General features: G+C 35.0%; 1 protein-coding gene across 5 annotated transcripts in view; it reads right to left on the reverse strand.

The window, feature by feature from the left end:
* Positions 1-464: 464 nt before the first annotated feature.
* Positions 465-17746, reverse strand: part of RBM41 (RNA binding motif protein 41) — a 53124-nt gene continuing 35842 nt past the window's right edge. For 2 of the 5 annotated variants that reach the window (XM_064278659.1, XM_023553921.2), the window contains 3 exons: positions 15479-15882; positions 8991-9066; positions 465-7379 (listed from right to left, as the gene is read on the reverse strand). In XM_064278659.1, the coding sequence (XP_064134729.1) occupies positions 7213-7379; positions 8991-9066; positions 15479-15882 (647 nt within the window). In that variant the 3' untranslated portion in view covers positions 465-7212. The other 3 variants (XM_003414868.4, XM_023553920.2, XM_064278660.1) reach the window with 2 other exon arrangements.

The raw sequence follows: 17746 nt of genomic DNA on the forward strand, positions 1-17746 counted from the left end.
ATATATGTTGTATGTTAAGGAAATTATCTCCTTCTGTATAAAAATATATTTTTCGGTCTTATTTTTGACCTTTTTAATGGTGGGTTTTTTGTGTGTATGGGAAGCCCTGGTGTAGTGGTTAAGTGCTACGGCTGCTAACCAAAGGGTCAGCAGTTCGAATCCATCAAGTGCTCCTTGGAAACTCTATGGGGCAGTTCTACTCTGTCCTCTAGGGTCGCTATGAGTTGGAATTGACTCGACGGCACTGGGTTTGGTATTTGGTTTTGTGTGTATGTGCATACAGATGTTTTTAACTGACATTTTTTCCTGATTTGTGGGCAAAAAAATTATAGTTGCAAAGTGGCTTTAAGTATTCAACAGTAATCGAAAGAATAGGAACGCAGCTTAATGGAAATGACTGTCTCTCCCAGTTTTTCTCTCCCTCCATTAAAACACTTAAATTTATTTAAAAATTTACACACAGAAAAATTTATCCTTTTTATTGTACAGTCCTACGAGTTTTGACAAATGCATAGTCATGTGAATACAATCAACATAAAGTTCCATGATTAAAAAAATTCCTTGAACTTCCACTTTGTAGATACGATCAAGATACAGAAAAGTTCCATGATTTAAAATCAATTCCTCATGCTACCCACTTTGTAATCAAACCTTCCACCACCTTTAACCCCTGGCATCCACTGATCTGCTTTCCGTCACTATAGTTTTGCCTTTTTCCAAAATATCATGTAAAGGGAGTCATACAGTAAGTAGCATTTTGAGTCTAGCTTCTTTTGCTTAGCATAATACATTCGAGATTCCTCTAAGTTGCTGAATGTAGTTCATCGTTTTTATTGCTGAGTAGGATTCCACTGTGTGGATATACCACAGTTTGTTTTTCTATGCACCAGTTGAGAGACATCTCCATTTTTATTTTCCTCTATTGTTAGTGGTCTGTATGTCTAGTAAAGGGCACAGGTGAGATTTCCCACCTAACAGGAAGGAGTTTCTTCTGAAAAGTCCAGCTTAGAGGTATGTCCCAGGGTAACACATTCAAGGTGCTGTTCCAGGATAATTTACATCTTGACTCTTAAACTGTATTTAAAATTGGAGAAATAACCCTAAATAAGCAGTATATCAAAGGAATAAGACTATGTCCTGAGTATTGTCAGATGATATCCTCACAGCAGGCCTGGCAAACATTCAGGAAGCCAAGTCACTGGCAAAGTATTTTGTTAATCTTTTTCTTTAAAAAATACTGAAGAAAGTAAAAACCAGTCAAGATCACACCACTTGAAAAATGTCATAAAGTAAAAGTCCCCTTTTAGCCTATCCAGTCGTATCTCCCAAATGTTTACAATTCAGTATATGTATTTCCTAGCTTTTTCCTAAATTTATTCAGATATACCTATATACACATATACCTTATGGATATACAAATAGTTCTGTTTAAAAAAAAGTATTCATGCTATACATATTTCTAGATCTTGATTTTCAACTTAATACAAAATTGTGGACACCAGTTCAGGTCAGAATATATGGACATATTCTACTTCTTTAGTGGTTGCATAATATTCCATTTTAAAGGATGTGCCATAATTTATTTACCCACTCTCCTACTGATGGACATTTGCATTGTATCCAAATTCTTTTTTGTGACAGCTTATTGATATATAATTCACATACTATTCAATTCATGCATTTGAAGTGTACAATTCAATGGTTTTTAGTATATTCACGTAGTGGTGCAACCATCACAATAAATTTTAGAACCTTTTCATCAACCCCTAAAGAAACCTTGTGCACTTCAGCTATCACTCCCAGCTCCCCTATCCCTCCCCATCCCTAAAAAAAAAAAAAAAAAATTTTTTTTTTCATCCCTAAGCAACCACTAAATAACTTTCAGGTCTACAGATTTGCCAATTCTTAACATTTCACATGAATGGGATCACATTATGTATGCTTTTGTGACTGGCTTCTTTCACTTAGCATATTGTTTTCAAGGTCTGTTCATCTTGTAGTATGCATCAGTACTTCACACCTTGTTATGACTGAAGAATATTCCATTATATGAATATACCACAATTGTTGATCGATTCAAGTTGATGGACATCTGGGTTGTTTCCAGGGCTTTAAACTGGTTCAAAATGGTTCAGCAAATGTCATAAGGGCTGCGTACATGTTGCATAGCAACCAAATCTGTTGCCCCTGGTATTTTGACCCGAGTAGGAAACAAACAGCTGCACCCCACTCTAAGATGGCAGCTGACCATACTGCTCTGAATGTGTTGCTCTCCACAGTCCTGCTAATAACCCAGTCTCCCGCATCAGGCTCCTGAAACTTTCAAGAGGAAGGACTGTGGCAAGACTTTTGGAGAGCAACATTATTGGCAGGGCTGTGGAGAGCAACACACATTCAAAGTAGCACGGTCAGCCACCACCTCTGAGCAGGGCACAGGTGTTTGTTTCCTACTCGGGTCAAAATACGACAGGCAACAAATTTGGTTGCTTTGCAATACTTAAAAAGCTCTTGTTTACAACGGCAATTATGGAACCATTTTGAAGTAGTTTGAAGCCGTTTGTTTCCAACTTTTGGCTCTTGTGAATAATGATGCCATAAACATTCATGTGCAAGTTTTTGTGTGGACATATGTTTTCATTTCTCTTGGGAATATGCGTAGGAATGGAATTTCTGGGTCAAATTGTAACTGTTGAACTTTCTAACTTTCAGACTGTTTCCCAAAGTGGCTGCACCCTTTTACATTCCCACTAGCAATATATGAGGGTTTCAATTTCTCAACATCCTTGTCAACGCTTTTGTCTTTTTTATTATACCCATTCTAGATGCCAAGTGGTATCTCATTGTGGTTTTGATTTGCACTTCCTTGATTTGACTAATGATGGTGATCATCTTTCCATGTGCTTAATAGGGATTAGTATATCTTCTTCAGAGAAGATATTCCTTTGCCCATTTTAAAATGGAATTATTTGTCTTTTTATTATCGAGCATAAGTTTATTTTTTTATATATATTCAGGATACAAGTCCCTCATCAGATATACAGTTTGCAAACATTTTCTTCCATTCTGTGTTTTCTTTCCACTTTCTTGATAGTGTCCTTTGAAGTACAATGGCTTTTTTTTTTTATGAAGTTCAATTTATCTGTTTTATTTTGGTTATGCTTTTGGTGTCATATGCAAGAATCCACTGCCAAATTCAAGGTAAAACAGATTTACTCCTGTTTTTTTCTAAGGGTTTTATGGCTTTAGTGCTTATATTTAGGACTTTGATCCATTTTGAGTTAATTTTTGTATATGTTATGAGGTAAGGGTCCAACTTCATTCTTTTGCCTATGGCTATACAATTATTACAGTACCATTTGTTGAAAAGACTATTCTTCTCACATTGAGTGGTCTTGGCACCCTTGTCAAAAATCAATTGATCATTGCTAACAGTTTATTTCTGAAATTTCAATTCTATTCCATTGATTTATATGTCTATCCTTATGCCAGTACCACATAGTTTTGATTACTGTAGCTTGTAATAAATTTTGAAATCAGGAAGCATGAGTCCTCCAACTTTTTTTTTTTTTCTTCCCAAGACTGTTTTGGCTTTTCTGGGTCCCTTTTGAGTTTCTATATGAATTCTAGAATCAGCTTGCCAATTTCTATAGAGTCCAGCTGGGATTCTGCCAGGGACTGCATTGAATTTGTAGATAAATTTTGGGGAATATTGTTACCTTAACAATATTAAGTTTTCCAATCAATGGACACAGGATGTCTTTTCATTTATTTCCATCTTCTTTAATTTCTTTCAACAATGCTTTGTAGTTTTGAGTATGCATCTTGAACATCTTTTGTTAAATTTATTCCTAAATATTTTATTATTTTAGATGCCATTGTAAATGAAATTGTTTTCCTAATTTAATTTTGGTTTGTGTTTTGCAAGTGTATAGAGATGCAACTGAGTTTTGTGTATTGATTTTGTATCCTAAAACGCTGATGAACTTGTTTCTTAGTTTAGTGGATTCCTTAGGATTTTCTACTCACAGGATCATGTCATCTGCAAATAGAAACAGTTTTACTTCTTCCTTTCAATCTGCTTTTTATTTCCTTTTTGTGGTTTAACTGACCTGGTTAGAAACTCCAGTACAAAGTTGAATAGCAATGGTGAAAGCAGAACTCCTTGTCTTGTCCCTTTTAGGGGGAAAGCATCCAGTCTTTCATTATTAAGTATGATATTAGCTGTGGATTTTTCATAGATGCCCTTTATTGGGTGAGGATGTTCCCTTCTGTTTCTAGTTTTTTTTTTTTTTTTTTAATGATGGAATACATTGAGGTTTTTCATATGGCCTAGCATATAGCTTATCCTGGAGAATGTCTTACGTAGACTTGAGAAGAATGTATATTCTGCTGTTGTTGGATGGAGTGTTCTATAGCTGTCTGTTCTGTTTAGCTGGCTTACGGTGTTTTCCAAGTCTTGTGTTTTCTTGTTGATCTTCTGCCCAGTTGTTCCATCCATTACTGAAACTGCTGTACTGAAGTCTCCAACTATTATCATTGACTTGCCTATTTCCTCCTTTATGTCCTTCAGTTTTTGCTTCTTGTATTTTGGTGCTCTGCTATTAAGTGCATGTATGTATATAAGTGTTATATTTTCCTGATGGATTGACCCTTTTATCATTATAAAAATCACTCTTTATCACTAGTAACTTTAAAAAAAAGTATATTTTGTCTGATATTAGTATTGCCACTCCAGCTTTCTTAATGTTATTTGCATGATATATTTTTGTCCATCCTTTTATATTCAATCTATCTGTATCTCTGACTCTAAAGTATGTTTCCAGTAGACAGCATAGAATTTAATCTTTCTTTTTTTCCCAGTGTGACAATCTCTCCCTTTTGATTGGAATGTCTGAGCTGTTCATATTTAGTGTAATTATTGATATCGGTGGCTTTATGCCTGCCATTTTACTGTTTGTTTTCTATACGTCTTGCATCTTTGTTGTTCCCTTATTCCTCCTTTACTCTTTCTTTTAAACTGAGTATTTTCTGATGTAACATTTTAATTTCTTGAACAATTTTTTGCTATACTTTTAAAGTTATTTTCTTAGTGGTTGCTTTAGGGCTTACCATATACATCTTGTCAGAATTTAATTCAGATTTACACTAACTTAATTCCAATGAGATAAAGAAATGTTCCTATATATTCTATTTTCCCTTTTTGTGGTATTACTGTTATACATATCATTTCTATATATGTTACAAATCTAGCAATACATTGTCATAATTATTACTGTATATAAAATTATGTCTTCTAAAGAATCTGAGAGAAGAAATAGAAAGTGTATACTCATATCTTTTGTTATATTAATCTTATTTCCTATATCTGGTTCTCTTAATTTGTTCCTGTAGATTACCATCTAGAATCATCACTTTAGTCCAATGCATCTTTGCTTCCACCCACCTCCTTCCTACTGTTATGTGCAAATATATTACATTTTTATATGTTATAAACCCAACATTACAATAATAAACATTTTGTTTGATGCAGTTGCTTTCAAATCAGTTAAGGAAAAGAAATACACATTTATACTATCTTTTATAGTCACATAATTACCTTTGCTTTTTCCTTTCCAATTACTGTCTGGTGTCATTTGCTTTCAGCCTGAAGAACTTCCTTTAGTCGTTCTTTTAAGTTGGGTGTTAGCAATGAATCCTCTCAGTTTTTGATTATCTAGGAATGTCCTTATTTCACCTTCATTAATGAAAAATAGCTTTGCTGGATATAGGAGTCTTGATGGACATTTTTTTTTCCTTTGAGCACTCTGAAAATGTTATTTTACTGCTGCCTCCATTGTCTCTGCTGAGAAGTCAGCTCTTAATCTCACTGGGATTCCCTTTTCTCGTGTTGCTCTCAAGATTTTGTCTTTGTCTTTCAGTATTTTTATAAGGCTGTGTCTGTAATGGATTTCTTTGTGTTATCCCACTTGGGGTTCACTGAGCTTCGTGGATGTGTAGATTGTTTTCCCATCAAATTGGGGAAGTTATTAGCCATCATGTATTTGAATGTTTTCTGCTTTTCTTTCCTGTCCTCTCTTCCTGGCACTTGCGTTACACTTATGTTGGTGTGCTTAATGGTGTCCCACAGGATTCTAGACTGTTGATTTTTCTTCATTCTTTTTTCTTTCTCTTCTTCAGCTTGCATAATACCATCTCATTTAATCCTCACAACCCAATGAGGTAAGTAGTATTATTATCCTCATTTAATAGATGAGAAAACTGAGGCTCAGATTAGGTGACCTGCCAATGTCACAGTGTGGTAAGTGTGGCTATGAGGTTCAAACACAGGTCTGACTCCAAAGTTTGTACTACTTCCTATATACTATATTGTCTTTCTAGTCTCCAGCAGCCATAAACAACCAATTGGGGGATTTGGGATAGGCTACCTCTCCTGTAGAGAATTCTTTCTTCTCACTCTCCTTTAGTATTCTTCACTAGTATGTTCCCCTTCTAAAATTCATATATCTAATACCTAACGTATTAGAGAATTAGTCAATGTTTATTGCTTTGAATTGAATGATTACTCAATGGTAGCTAGCTTAAATGGCCATAAGAACATCAATATTTTGATCTAAAAGATTCCTTTAGAAAAATATATAGCTTTTTGAAGACACTGATCACTTAGCGGGGAAGTATGGATTAAATATGTCAACTGACTTATGAAACTACTACTGCTACTGCTGACTGTTCTGACTTAATGGCATTTGTTGATCTTTAGGCCTGGGGTCCTGGTCTTTTGTTTACTAGGTGGATGAAATTAAGGACAGATGGGTTCTAGTAAATAAATATTTCAAAATTAAACTAGTTTTTTTGTTCCGTAAATAGGCAGTCTTGTAAAGAATGTAATCTCTAGTGACAAACATTGAAGATCCCAGAAAAAGTATAAGGATTAAACAAAAAGTCTTGGAAATAATACTTTCTAATTTATCCTGAGAAAAGGACATTTTTTTGTACCCCACCCTTCATTCTCAGTATATCATCTGTCCTATATAATCTTTGATTATCGAAAATGTTTTCTACCACCTCTCTCCATATACTGAAAGGATCGTCTTAATGACTTGTTCCCTAAGTTAGTTCTCTTTAACTCCAAACAAAGTGCTATGTATACACGAATCCTAGATCCAAGTTTCTGTTGCAAGAAAGACCACCCAGGACCCACAATCTTTTTATCTTCTAGCTGCCACTGATTTCTGTAGTGTTATTTGTAGCACAAGATATGGGAGAACCAGCCTGGAGATCTGACAGTTGTGTTTTGTTCTTTCCAAATTCTATCACCAATATTTTTCCATGTAGTTTATATCCATTTACTAGATGTAATGCTTGCCATGCTATCTCCTTATCTAAAAGAGAAAAAAAAAGTCATGAATTTAAATAAGTTAGTAACTCAATTCTATTCCAAGTCTAGTTTAGGCTCTTTGGCCTTGGAGTTAAATGTCATGTTATAAGGCCATATAGTCACTGGCAGTTCTCTTTTCCATAATCTCCAATTTATTTAACTCAGCAAGATTAAACTAACGGCTAAGAATAATGACAATAAATGCTTAAAATGGGTGTTTGAGGGTTTCTCCTAATTGAAATATACATGTAAAGAAACAAGGATATAGACAGTATGTTAAAGAATCTAATCTATAACTAACAATACATCTGGCTCTATCTTAGACTGTAGGTAATATGAGAACCTAATAATTTCCAAAATCAGTAACACAAATAAAGGAAGTTATCATGGTATTGAGGACATTTTGCTACTCTCTTTTGATGGGTGAATGGTTGTGGGAGCCCTCATACGGAATAAATAAGTTTAAGAACCCTTGTAGGCATGTAGGAACTTGAGGTGTGATCGTATATAGTGTATAGCAGGAGTATTCAACACGTGGATCTCCAAGTCTGGATGTGAGAAATAAGGAGTAGAATTACTGCCAGGAGTCTGTGAAATCATAAGCAGACAAACAGTATTTTTCAACTGAACCAATAATTTATGATATAAATTTTCAAATATGTATAGCTGCTGTTATGATTAATAAAACAGCTATCCATTTAAAATTAACACTGAATTTATAAAGCCTTTTTTCATTACACATTCTTCAATTAATAGATCATATTATGTGGGGGGGGGTCCACGAAACAATTTTTATGTTAAAGGGGTCTTCACACTTGAAAAGACTGAAAACCACTGATATAGAGTATACATAAACCTTTAATAAGAAAGGTGGTACAAGACTAGTTGAAAACAGTGGAGGGGAGTTTGGCAGTACTAATGTGCTTTTATGTATAGCACTTACCTATACATAAGTGAGTAGGCTGTTTATAAATGATGACAGTTTAGGAACAACGAAAAGTACAACTCCTACCTAACCTCCCCCCAAAAAGACATATTGGCTGGTCTATCATAGAAACTAAAATTCCTATATAATTCTTTCCTTTGAATTAAGACACTGAAGCCATGTATTAACATGCAAACAATATTTAGAAGAATATTTCATCATCCATTAATTAATCATAAATTATTAATGAATTAACATATTATAGTCACTGAGTCCTGAAGGAAAGTACATGTGTTCTGATCAGAATGAAAATCTATTAATTAATAAGAGATATAATTACTACTTGAACCAGAAATACTATTGTCAGCAAAGGGAAAGCAAAGTTTGGTACAGTTGGAAAGAAGTGCCGAGGTTGTGGAATTGAGATTGACCTTACCACAATAGGACACTGGGGTAAGGTGGTCCTGCACTGTCAATGAAGGAATGGAAGCACAAAAAAGGGGACAGAAGAACACTGAAAACATATTTTCCTTACTTCCTTTCCCTTCTTCCCATGTGCTTGTTCAAAAGACTGTTGATTCCTGGTCTATGGAAAAGTCAGAGGGCTATATCTAAATCAGAGAGGTTAGAGGTAGTCTCTATGGTGAACTGATGCTGCAACTGAGTAGTTATCTAGATGCATCCACTTACTGGGGAAGGTGACGAAAGCCTGACCCCTCATGCGTCCAGTCATCATTCGAAATTGAATCGGAGGTCCTTTTTTCTCCTGGAACCGGGCGAACAATGAGACAAGATCCTTTTCAGTCACCTGAGGGCTAAGGTTCTTCAGATATAACACCTAATACAAACCAGTGACAATAGAGATATCACATGAGGGAGGTAAGGCAACTCTTTCATTACAGTTAAATTAGTTTCAGATAAAGATGGTAGATTAAACACATGCATCTGATTTCACTGCTTCCAGAAACACCTCTAAAACTACTGGGATTTTTTTTTAAAAAAACACAAACCCACGAGGTCAGGAAGAAAAATGGAGGCAAGAACAAAAATATTTTGGAAACTAGAAAATAATTGGTTAAGTAGGAACTGACTCAGCACACTCAAGAAAGTTCAATCTTAAAAGGAGCAGTACAGAAGCCAAAACTAATCTAACCTACACTTGAGAAATCTCAAATAGTTCAGAAATGTATAACTTCAGGTACATCTGGAAATGAATGTGAACAGATGGGGTTAAAATAAGGTAAGTAGGTTGAAAGGTGTTTAAAACCCAATTAGATTTTTAAATCCCCTCTCCCACCATATGTTACTGGGTGAAGTCCCCTCCCCATTCCTGGGAGAATATTGGAGGTTCATTCTCTGAAGATGGGGAATGCCAGACATAGTTAAGAGTGTGAATACTGTTTCTGAAAGCAAGGAGATTAAGACAAAGAATGCTTACTGAATGGGGAAGACCCCCTAGACCTTTCCTCCTATTTGGCTCCTAGAATCCTGGTAGTACCCTCAATCAAGAGTTTGGAACAGTATTCTCCGATAAACTTCAAGAGTAAAGATCTATAGATACTGACTCGGGCTGGGGAATTCCTTCAACAAGTGGTCTAGCCAGAACACCTTAAAATGAAGCTCAAAGTCAACCAATGCCGCTTATGTACTCAGAGCTTCCAAAAATCTTTTTAGCCCCCTGCTATAAATATGAACATCTATTATCAGACACCTGAAGAAAACTTTTAATGTGAAAGAGAGGCAATGGAATAAACAAACAGAAAAGAAAGTAAATGGGAGAAAAGAGAGACCATGAAGGGAGAAAAAAACTTCATAAAAACATCATTAATACCCTCAGAAAAATAAGAGAAGATATTGTGTCTATTAGAAATGGGATGCTATAAAAAAAAGAACATTCAAGAGAACAAGAAAAAGCTCTAATTTATTAGCTACCATGAGTTACATACTTTATAGCTTTAAGAAACTTGGAACAATTCAGATGGAGCAGCAAAAGCAAAGAGCTAAAAAACAGAGCTGACTTGAATGACTTAATTATTGAAGTGTATGAATAAGTATAATAAACTTTGTAACAAACAGTAGAATCTTTATGTTTTAAAGTCTTAAAAAACTGGATGTTCTCACGTTTAGGATTTAAGTATAGTTGTATCTTAAAGGCAAGGGCATAGAATAACAGACTTGTGATTCATTCAAGTAATTTTCAGGTGATCTAGAGTCTTGGCTCTCAAATGCTCATCATGAAAGCATCGACACATTCAATAACCACAGAAAGGAGTATATGAAAGCAGATTCCAAGTTTCTCACCAGTTACTTATGGTCCATACTATTTCTTTTGATATAAGCATTTTTAAAAAATCAAGAGGACTTCTGGTTGAGGTGGCTCTCTCAGTTCTTGCTTAGATATGTCTTCTCTACTCCAAAAACATACATACACACAGATATACACATATATATATAATACATACACATATCTGTATATACATATACACAACTGTATATATGTATGTGTATGTATATATAAAATCTAACCCCACAAAAAACTACAGCATATATATTAATATATACATACATATATACACACAAAAAGTTAAAGATACAGTTAAGCTGAAAAACAAGATAAACATTTCTGTAAAAAAGAAAAACAGAAACTTTAAGAGATAAGAGAGGATGAAGCTCCTCCTGGTATCCCTGTGAAATACACAGTATTATTTTGCATGCTTTGAACTTTATATAAATGGCATTATACTGTATGCATTCTTATGCAGCTAACTTTTTACCCCTTTTTAAATAGACTTTAATTTTTAGAACAGTTTTAAATTTACAAAAATATTGAGAGATAGTACAGAGTTGCCATATACTCTGCACTCAGGTTCTCTATTATTAATATATTAGTATGATATACGTGTTACAATTAATAAACAAACACTGGAACATAATTATTACTCAATCCATAGTTTATTTAGATTTCCTTAGTTTTTCCCTAAAGTCCTTTTTCTGTTCCAGGATCCCATCCAGGATACATTACATTTAGTTGTCATGTGTGCTTAGGATTGTCTTGACTGGTAACTTCCGACTTTTTCGGCTTTTGATGACCTTGACAGTTTTTGAGGAGTACTGGTCATGTATTTTGTAGGATTCTCTACTACTGAAATTTGGTGAGTTTCTCATGGTTAGAACAAGGTTATGGGATATTAGGATGAAGACCACAGAGGTAAACTGCCATTTTCATTACATCATATCAAGTGTACATAATACTGACATGATTTATGACTGTTGAAGTTGGTCTTGATCACTTAAATGAGGTAGTAATTGTAAGGTTTCTCTACTGTAAAGTTACTATCCTCTCTCCCCCTTTCTGTGCTGTAATCTTTGAAAGGAAGTCAATATGAGCAGCCTACACCTAAAGAATGGGGAGTTATTCCTCCCGTTCCTTGAGGGTGGAATACCTACATGAATTCTTCCGCAAGGGACAGTTGTCTTTTTTCTCTCATTTATTTATTTATCCAATCATTTTTCTATATCCATATGGACTCATGGATATTTATTTTATATTTTGGGTTACAATCCTATACTAATTTAGTTTTTGCACAAGTCATTCCACCTGTGAACATTTAAAGCTCTTTCATTTGGCTCCTGTGCTCCTTTGACATACACCCATCAATTTGTTTGTGTTGAGCACTTCCTTACCCTCTGGTACTACCAAGATGCTCCAGGCTAATCTTGCATATTTTCTGCCCCAGTCCTCGAAACATCCATTTTTCCAAGAAGCCCTGGTTCCTTTTATTGGAGAATGGTGTTAGAAACTAAGATCTGGACGTTAGGATTATTAATACTACTGGACTGTCATTTCTTCTAGATTCTCTCAGCTGACAGATCAAAAAATATATATGCAACCTGTATATACACATACCTATAAATATTTCTATAAGTAACCATCTGTATCTATATTAAGTTAGACATGAGTTCATTCTGATGTCTCCAACTTTAATCCATTACCACACGGATCATACTAGGCTCCTCCCCTTGCTTGTATGTAAGTTCTCACTCTAACAGGGAGACCATTATCTGCCACCCATTCACCTAACTGTTCCATTCCAGTATACATGTATGGTAGTATCAGAATTGTTAACCCATACCACCATGGGAAAAAATTTTATCAACTAGAGTGTAGTGCTTATGTGCAGTTCATTTTGCTTTCAGTCTTCCAGATGCCATACATTTCCAAAGATTCTTAGGTCAACAATTTTTCTCCACATTCCCTTCAGTGAGGTTGTTTTATATAACTGTAATGCAGTTAGATTTTCTTGTAACAGTCTACCATCTTTCTTGGGATCCTCTAACTTCCTAAATGATTTTTAAATATTTATATGCACAGCATACAAGAAATGTGTTTTATCAACTCTGCAAAGGCATTCAGCCATGCAGATCATAACAAATTATGGATAACATTTGAAGAATGATAATTTCAGAACATTTAATTGTGCATGTGCATAACCTGTACATGGATCAAAGGTAGTAGTTTGAACAGAACATGGGGATACTGCACGGTTCAAAATTGGAAAAGGCATGTGGCAGGGTTGTGTTCTTTCAACTTACTTATTCAATCTGGATGCTGAACAAACAATCCAGGAAACTATATAAAAAAGAATGTGACATCACGATTGGAGGAAGGCTCTAACAACCTGCGTTATGCAGATGACACAACCTTGCTTGCTGAAAGTGAAAGACAACTGGAAGCACTTACTGATGAAGGTAAAAGACTACAGCCTTCAGTATGGATTACACCTGAACATGAAGAAAATGAAAATCCTCAGAACTGGACTGATAAACAATATCATAATAAATGGAGAAGAAATACAAGTTGTCAACAATTTCATTCTACTTGGATGAACAATCAATGTCCATGGAAGCAGTAGTCAAGAAATCAAATGACGTATTGTATTGGGCAAATCTGCTGCAAAAGAACTCTTCAAAGTTTTAAAACAGCAAAGATGTTACTTTGATGACTAAGGTGCATCTGACCCAAGCCATGGTCTTTTCAATTGCTTCATATGCATGTGAAATTTGGATAATGAAAAAGGATGACAGATGAAGAATTGATGCATTCGAACTGTTGTGATGGTGAAGAATACTGAATATACCATGGACTGCCAAAAGAATGAAAAAAATCAGGCTTAGAAGAAATACAACTAGAATGTTCCTTAGAAGCAAGGATGGCAAGACTTCAACTCGCTTACTTTAGACATGTCATCAGGAAAGACCAATCACTAGAAAAGTACGTCATGTTTGGTAGAGGGCCAATGAAAATAAGGGAAACCATCAATGATACTGACATGATAGCAGGCCACAACAATGGACTCAGACATACCAACAATCATGAAGATGATGCAGCACCAAGCAATGCTTCATTCTGTTTGTTATACAGAAGGTCACCATGAGTCGTAGGTGACTCAACAGCAACTAACAACAACAAGATTCATTCTATTTCCTCTAGTGTCCTTGTTGTTATCTCCCCTGTTGTTTCTGAGTTTCCATAAAAAATCCTTAAATAGAGTTTGAGTCTTGGAGCTTTTTCAGCTATAATCCACTGTTACTTACTATACTAGAACCCTGTTGATATGGTTATAAGGTTTGGGCAGGGGAAGCATTCAATCTTATGATTGAAACTCAGTTTTTCATTGGCCCTGCATACCTGGGCTATGGCCTTCAGAAGCACTTCTTAGCTTTTTTATCCTTTCTCTTACCTGAGACACCAAGGCTAGAGGGGGCTAGAGCTGGCCAATTACATCTACCCTAGGTCAGGTAAGGTTTTGGTAATGTATTTTCCCTTGCAGGACAAACCTGTGTTATGGAAAGTGCTCTGGGCCTATTTCAAAATATTTAACAGGAAAATGGATAAATGAATTATAGTACTTTTCTATAATGAAATACTACATAGCTCATTGTACACTGGAAATAAACTTCAAAAACATAAATATTGAGCCAAAAAATCAAGTTGTAGAAGAATATTCAGAGTATGTTATAGCTTATGTAGTTTTAAAATGTGTAAAACTATATATTGTTTAAGCACTCGACTGCTAGCTGAGGGGTTGGTGGTTCAAATCCACTCAGAGGCGTTTCGGAAGACAGGTCCGGCGATCTGTTTCCAAAAGGTCGCAGCCTTGAAAACCCTATGCAGCAGTTCTACTCTGAAACATGGAGTATAATATATAATGCTTTATCTTTTTTTAATTAAGCAAATATGGAAAATGCTAAGACTTGATAAAGATGGCTGGCTGAGTACAAAGTTGCTTGTTATATTATTCTCTATAACTTTTAATATACTAGTTATATTTCATAATAAAAAAATTATGAAGCTACTCTTGAACTAACAGCAACAGTATATTAGAAATGCAAACATGAAGGGAAACTGTTTTAATGGCCCTAATCTACAACGCCTTTTTTAAAAAAAACTCTGGGACAGTAAGAAACTAAGCTTATTTTTTGTTTTTGTTTTTTAAATTAGACATAACAAAGTAAGTATATGTTCCAGGAATTTGTGTTGCCTCTTTGGGTGGCATGATTAATGAAGAGTTTTCCATTCCACATGTAATGTATACCATGAATGTGAAATAATGATCTGATCAATAAAACAAGAATTAATTACAACTTTACGTAGTTACATGTTTGCCAATTTCTCAAGAATTTAGAAGACCTGTGCTTGTCATTGCTGCTTAGCTACCAGTAACATAAGTCATATTTCATACGAAAGCCATGTAGAGCATTCTGAAGAGAAAGCTCATGTGGTAAACTCTACTCACAACCAGGCAGTCAATTATCTATTGATTAATTCCAGAGGCACAACAGGTACTGGATATGGTGGTCCTATGAATATTACTTTATTATTAGAGGTTACTGTTCCTTCAATTCAGGGCTTCTTAGTGGGTATGAACTTGAGTCTCATAAAGATTTCTTTACAATTCCAAGGGTAGCTCAGGACATTAGAAAAGCAAAAAGTGCATTATAAGGATATGCTACTTCTGTGCTATGCAGAGAATGAACAGTCAAGGTCAAGGACAAATATAATCACTGTGCCTATCTTGTGATTCTTTGGTATAATCAAAGCTATTTCAAAAGTATTGCTTTAAGTAGAGGGAAATAAAAATGAAAATAACCCATTTTTTTTTTTATGTGGCCTATACCTTGTTTGGCTCCCCTGGATTATATGAAGAAAACATAGGAATTTTTCGGATCTCTTCCTCTGACAAACGATTTCTCTGGATCTCATCTTCTGGGACAAATTCTATTGGCTGCGTCAGCTTCTTAGGCCCAGTCCAACACTGCTGAGGTGAAAAATCAATGACTTTTGCCACATGGAGACTGGGACCTTTACCCTGTGCTGCCTGTTTTCCCTTGTCCTGGAGTAATGACGGGTTCTCAGCTGTGCCACTATCTCCCACTGATGTAGCTGACACCAGTGAGTGGGAAGCAAAGGGTTCACCTCTCATAAGTTGGAACTCTTCAAGACGTTTTTTCATTATCATCTCTTGGTAAAAATTTTCCAGGTTGTTCATGGGATCACCTTTGTTCTTCTTTTGGGGATCATCTGGATCAAGACAAAGAGATAGGGAAGTTCTACAAAGCCTACCAATACAACCTTTGATAAATTCATAAATTAAATCTTGGATCTCAGATATAGAAACTCTGCTGGGGCAGGTCTTTATAACCTGTGATAAATGACAACTGTATATAGCTATCTTATTACATTGTATCCCAAGCAAAGCTGGGACTATGGCGAGGCAAGTGAGGCATTCAGGGTGCAGAATGTAAGGAGGCACTCACTCTCAGGATCATGTAAGTGCATGCACCTCTAACTGATAAGGGCATTAAAAATATATAATCAGTATGGCATTATCACACTTAACAAAATTAATAATAAATAATTTCTTAGTATCATATAATAAAAAAAAAATTTTTTTATAATACCAAGTTCAAATTTAAACTGAAAGATATCTTTTTACAGTTGATTGTTCAATTCAGGATCTAAAAAAGCATTTGACTGTTACGTCTCTTAAAAATCTCTTTTATTCTAAAATAGTGCCCTTTCCTTACAATCCCCCAACCCATTTTTTCTCCATACCATTGATTTATTAGAGAAACCAGGTCGTTTACAGAACAAATGGATTTGGCTAATTGTTTCCTTGTGGTGTTGTTCAACTTATTCCTCTAACCACTGTATTTCCTGTGAATTGGTAGTTAAATATAGAGCTGTGCTATCTAATACAGTAGCCACTACTAGCCGCACGTAGCTATTTAAGTTCATTTTTAAAGTATCAGTTCCTCAGTCCCACTAGTCACATTTCAAGTGCTCAAAAGCCACATGCGGTGAGAGGATACCATATTGGACAGAGCAGATAAAGATCATTTACATCATTACAGAAAGTCAAATTCGACAGTGCTGATCTAGAGATTTGATTAGATTCAGGTTTAATTTCTCTCTCTCTTTTTTTTTTAGGCAAAAAATGGTGCTGTGTACTTCCAACCGCATTATATCATAAGGTATATAATGTTTGGTGGTTCCATTTTTAGTGACACTAAAATTGATCAGTGGATTCAGGTAGTGTTAGTCTAATCTCTCCATTACAAAATTCTCCTATTTACCCTTCACCTAATGGCTTTTGCACCCACTAATTTAATGACCCTGGCCTAGATCTATTAATTTAGCACCCACTAATTTAATGACCATGGCCTAGATCTATTAATTTATTAAGAGTTACAAAATTAGGACCTCCTAATTCTATTATGTCTCTTTCATTTACTAGCTGGGAATTGTATAATGAACTTACCATCATCAACTATTTCATTTCCCTAAATACAGTTCATAGAGGAAAGGCAGGATAAATGCTTGATTCTTTTCCATTATTTACCAATTATTAGAGTAATGAGTTGATAACCTAGAAATGTCCAATGGTAACCAACGATTATTGTTAGTGTCATTAGGAGATGACTTATTTTACACATATTTGATGTGTTTCAATTAAATGTAGTCATGATTTTTTTGAATGATCAAATTATCCCACCCAAACCTGGAATATTTCTCCAAGGATTCCTGGTTCCTTTTAGTGGGAAATGGTACTTAGAAACCACAGCGTGTTGCTAGGGGTGTTCACTGCTGTTGGATTATTGTTGCTGCTAAGCCTTTTTCAGTGGACAAAGCTAGGAAACATACTTTTAAGAAAAAATAAATCATGAGTTTTATTGGTATTTCCAGTTCAAATTTAAGATTACAAAGCTGTTACTTCTTGATTTTAGACTTGTATCTCTTTTCTCATATGCATCAAATCTTGGCTCCTCATAATATTAACAAAAGTATTTACTAGCTTTTTCCTACAATTTCCTTATAATATAGAATTACATATATATATATATATATACATATACTATAAAAAAACTATAGAATTTTAAAGTCA

The sequence above is a fragment of the Loxodonta africana genome, chromosome X (assembly GCF_030014295.1).
Source record: "Loxodonta africana isolate mLoxAfr1 chromosome X, mLoxAfr1.hap2, whole genome shotgun sequence".
Lineage (NCBI taxonomy): Eukaryota > Metazoa > Chordata > Mammalia > Proboscidea > Elephantidae > Loxodonta > Loxodonta africana.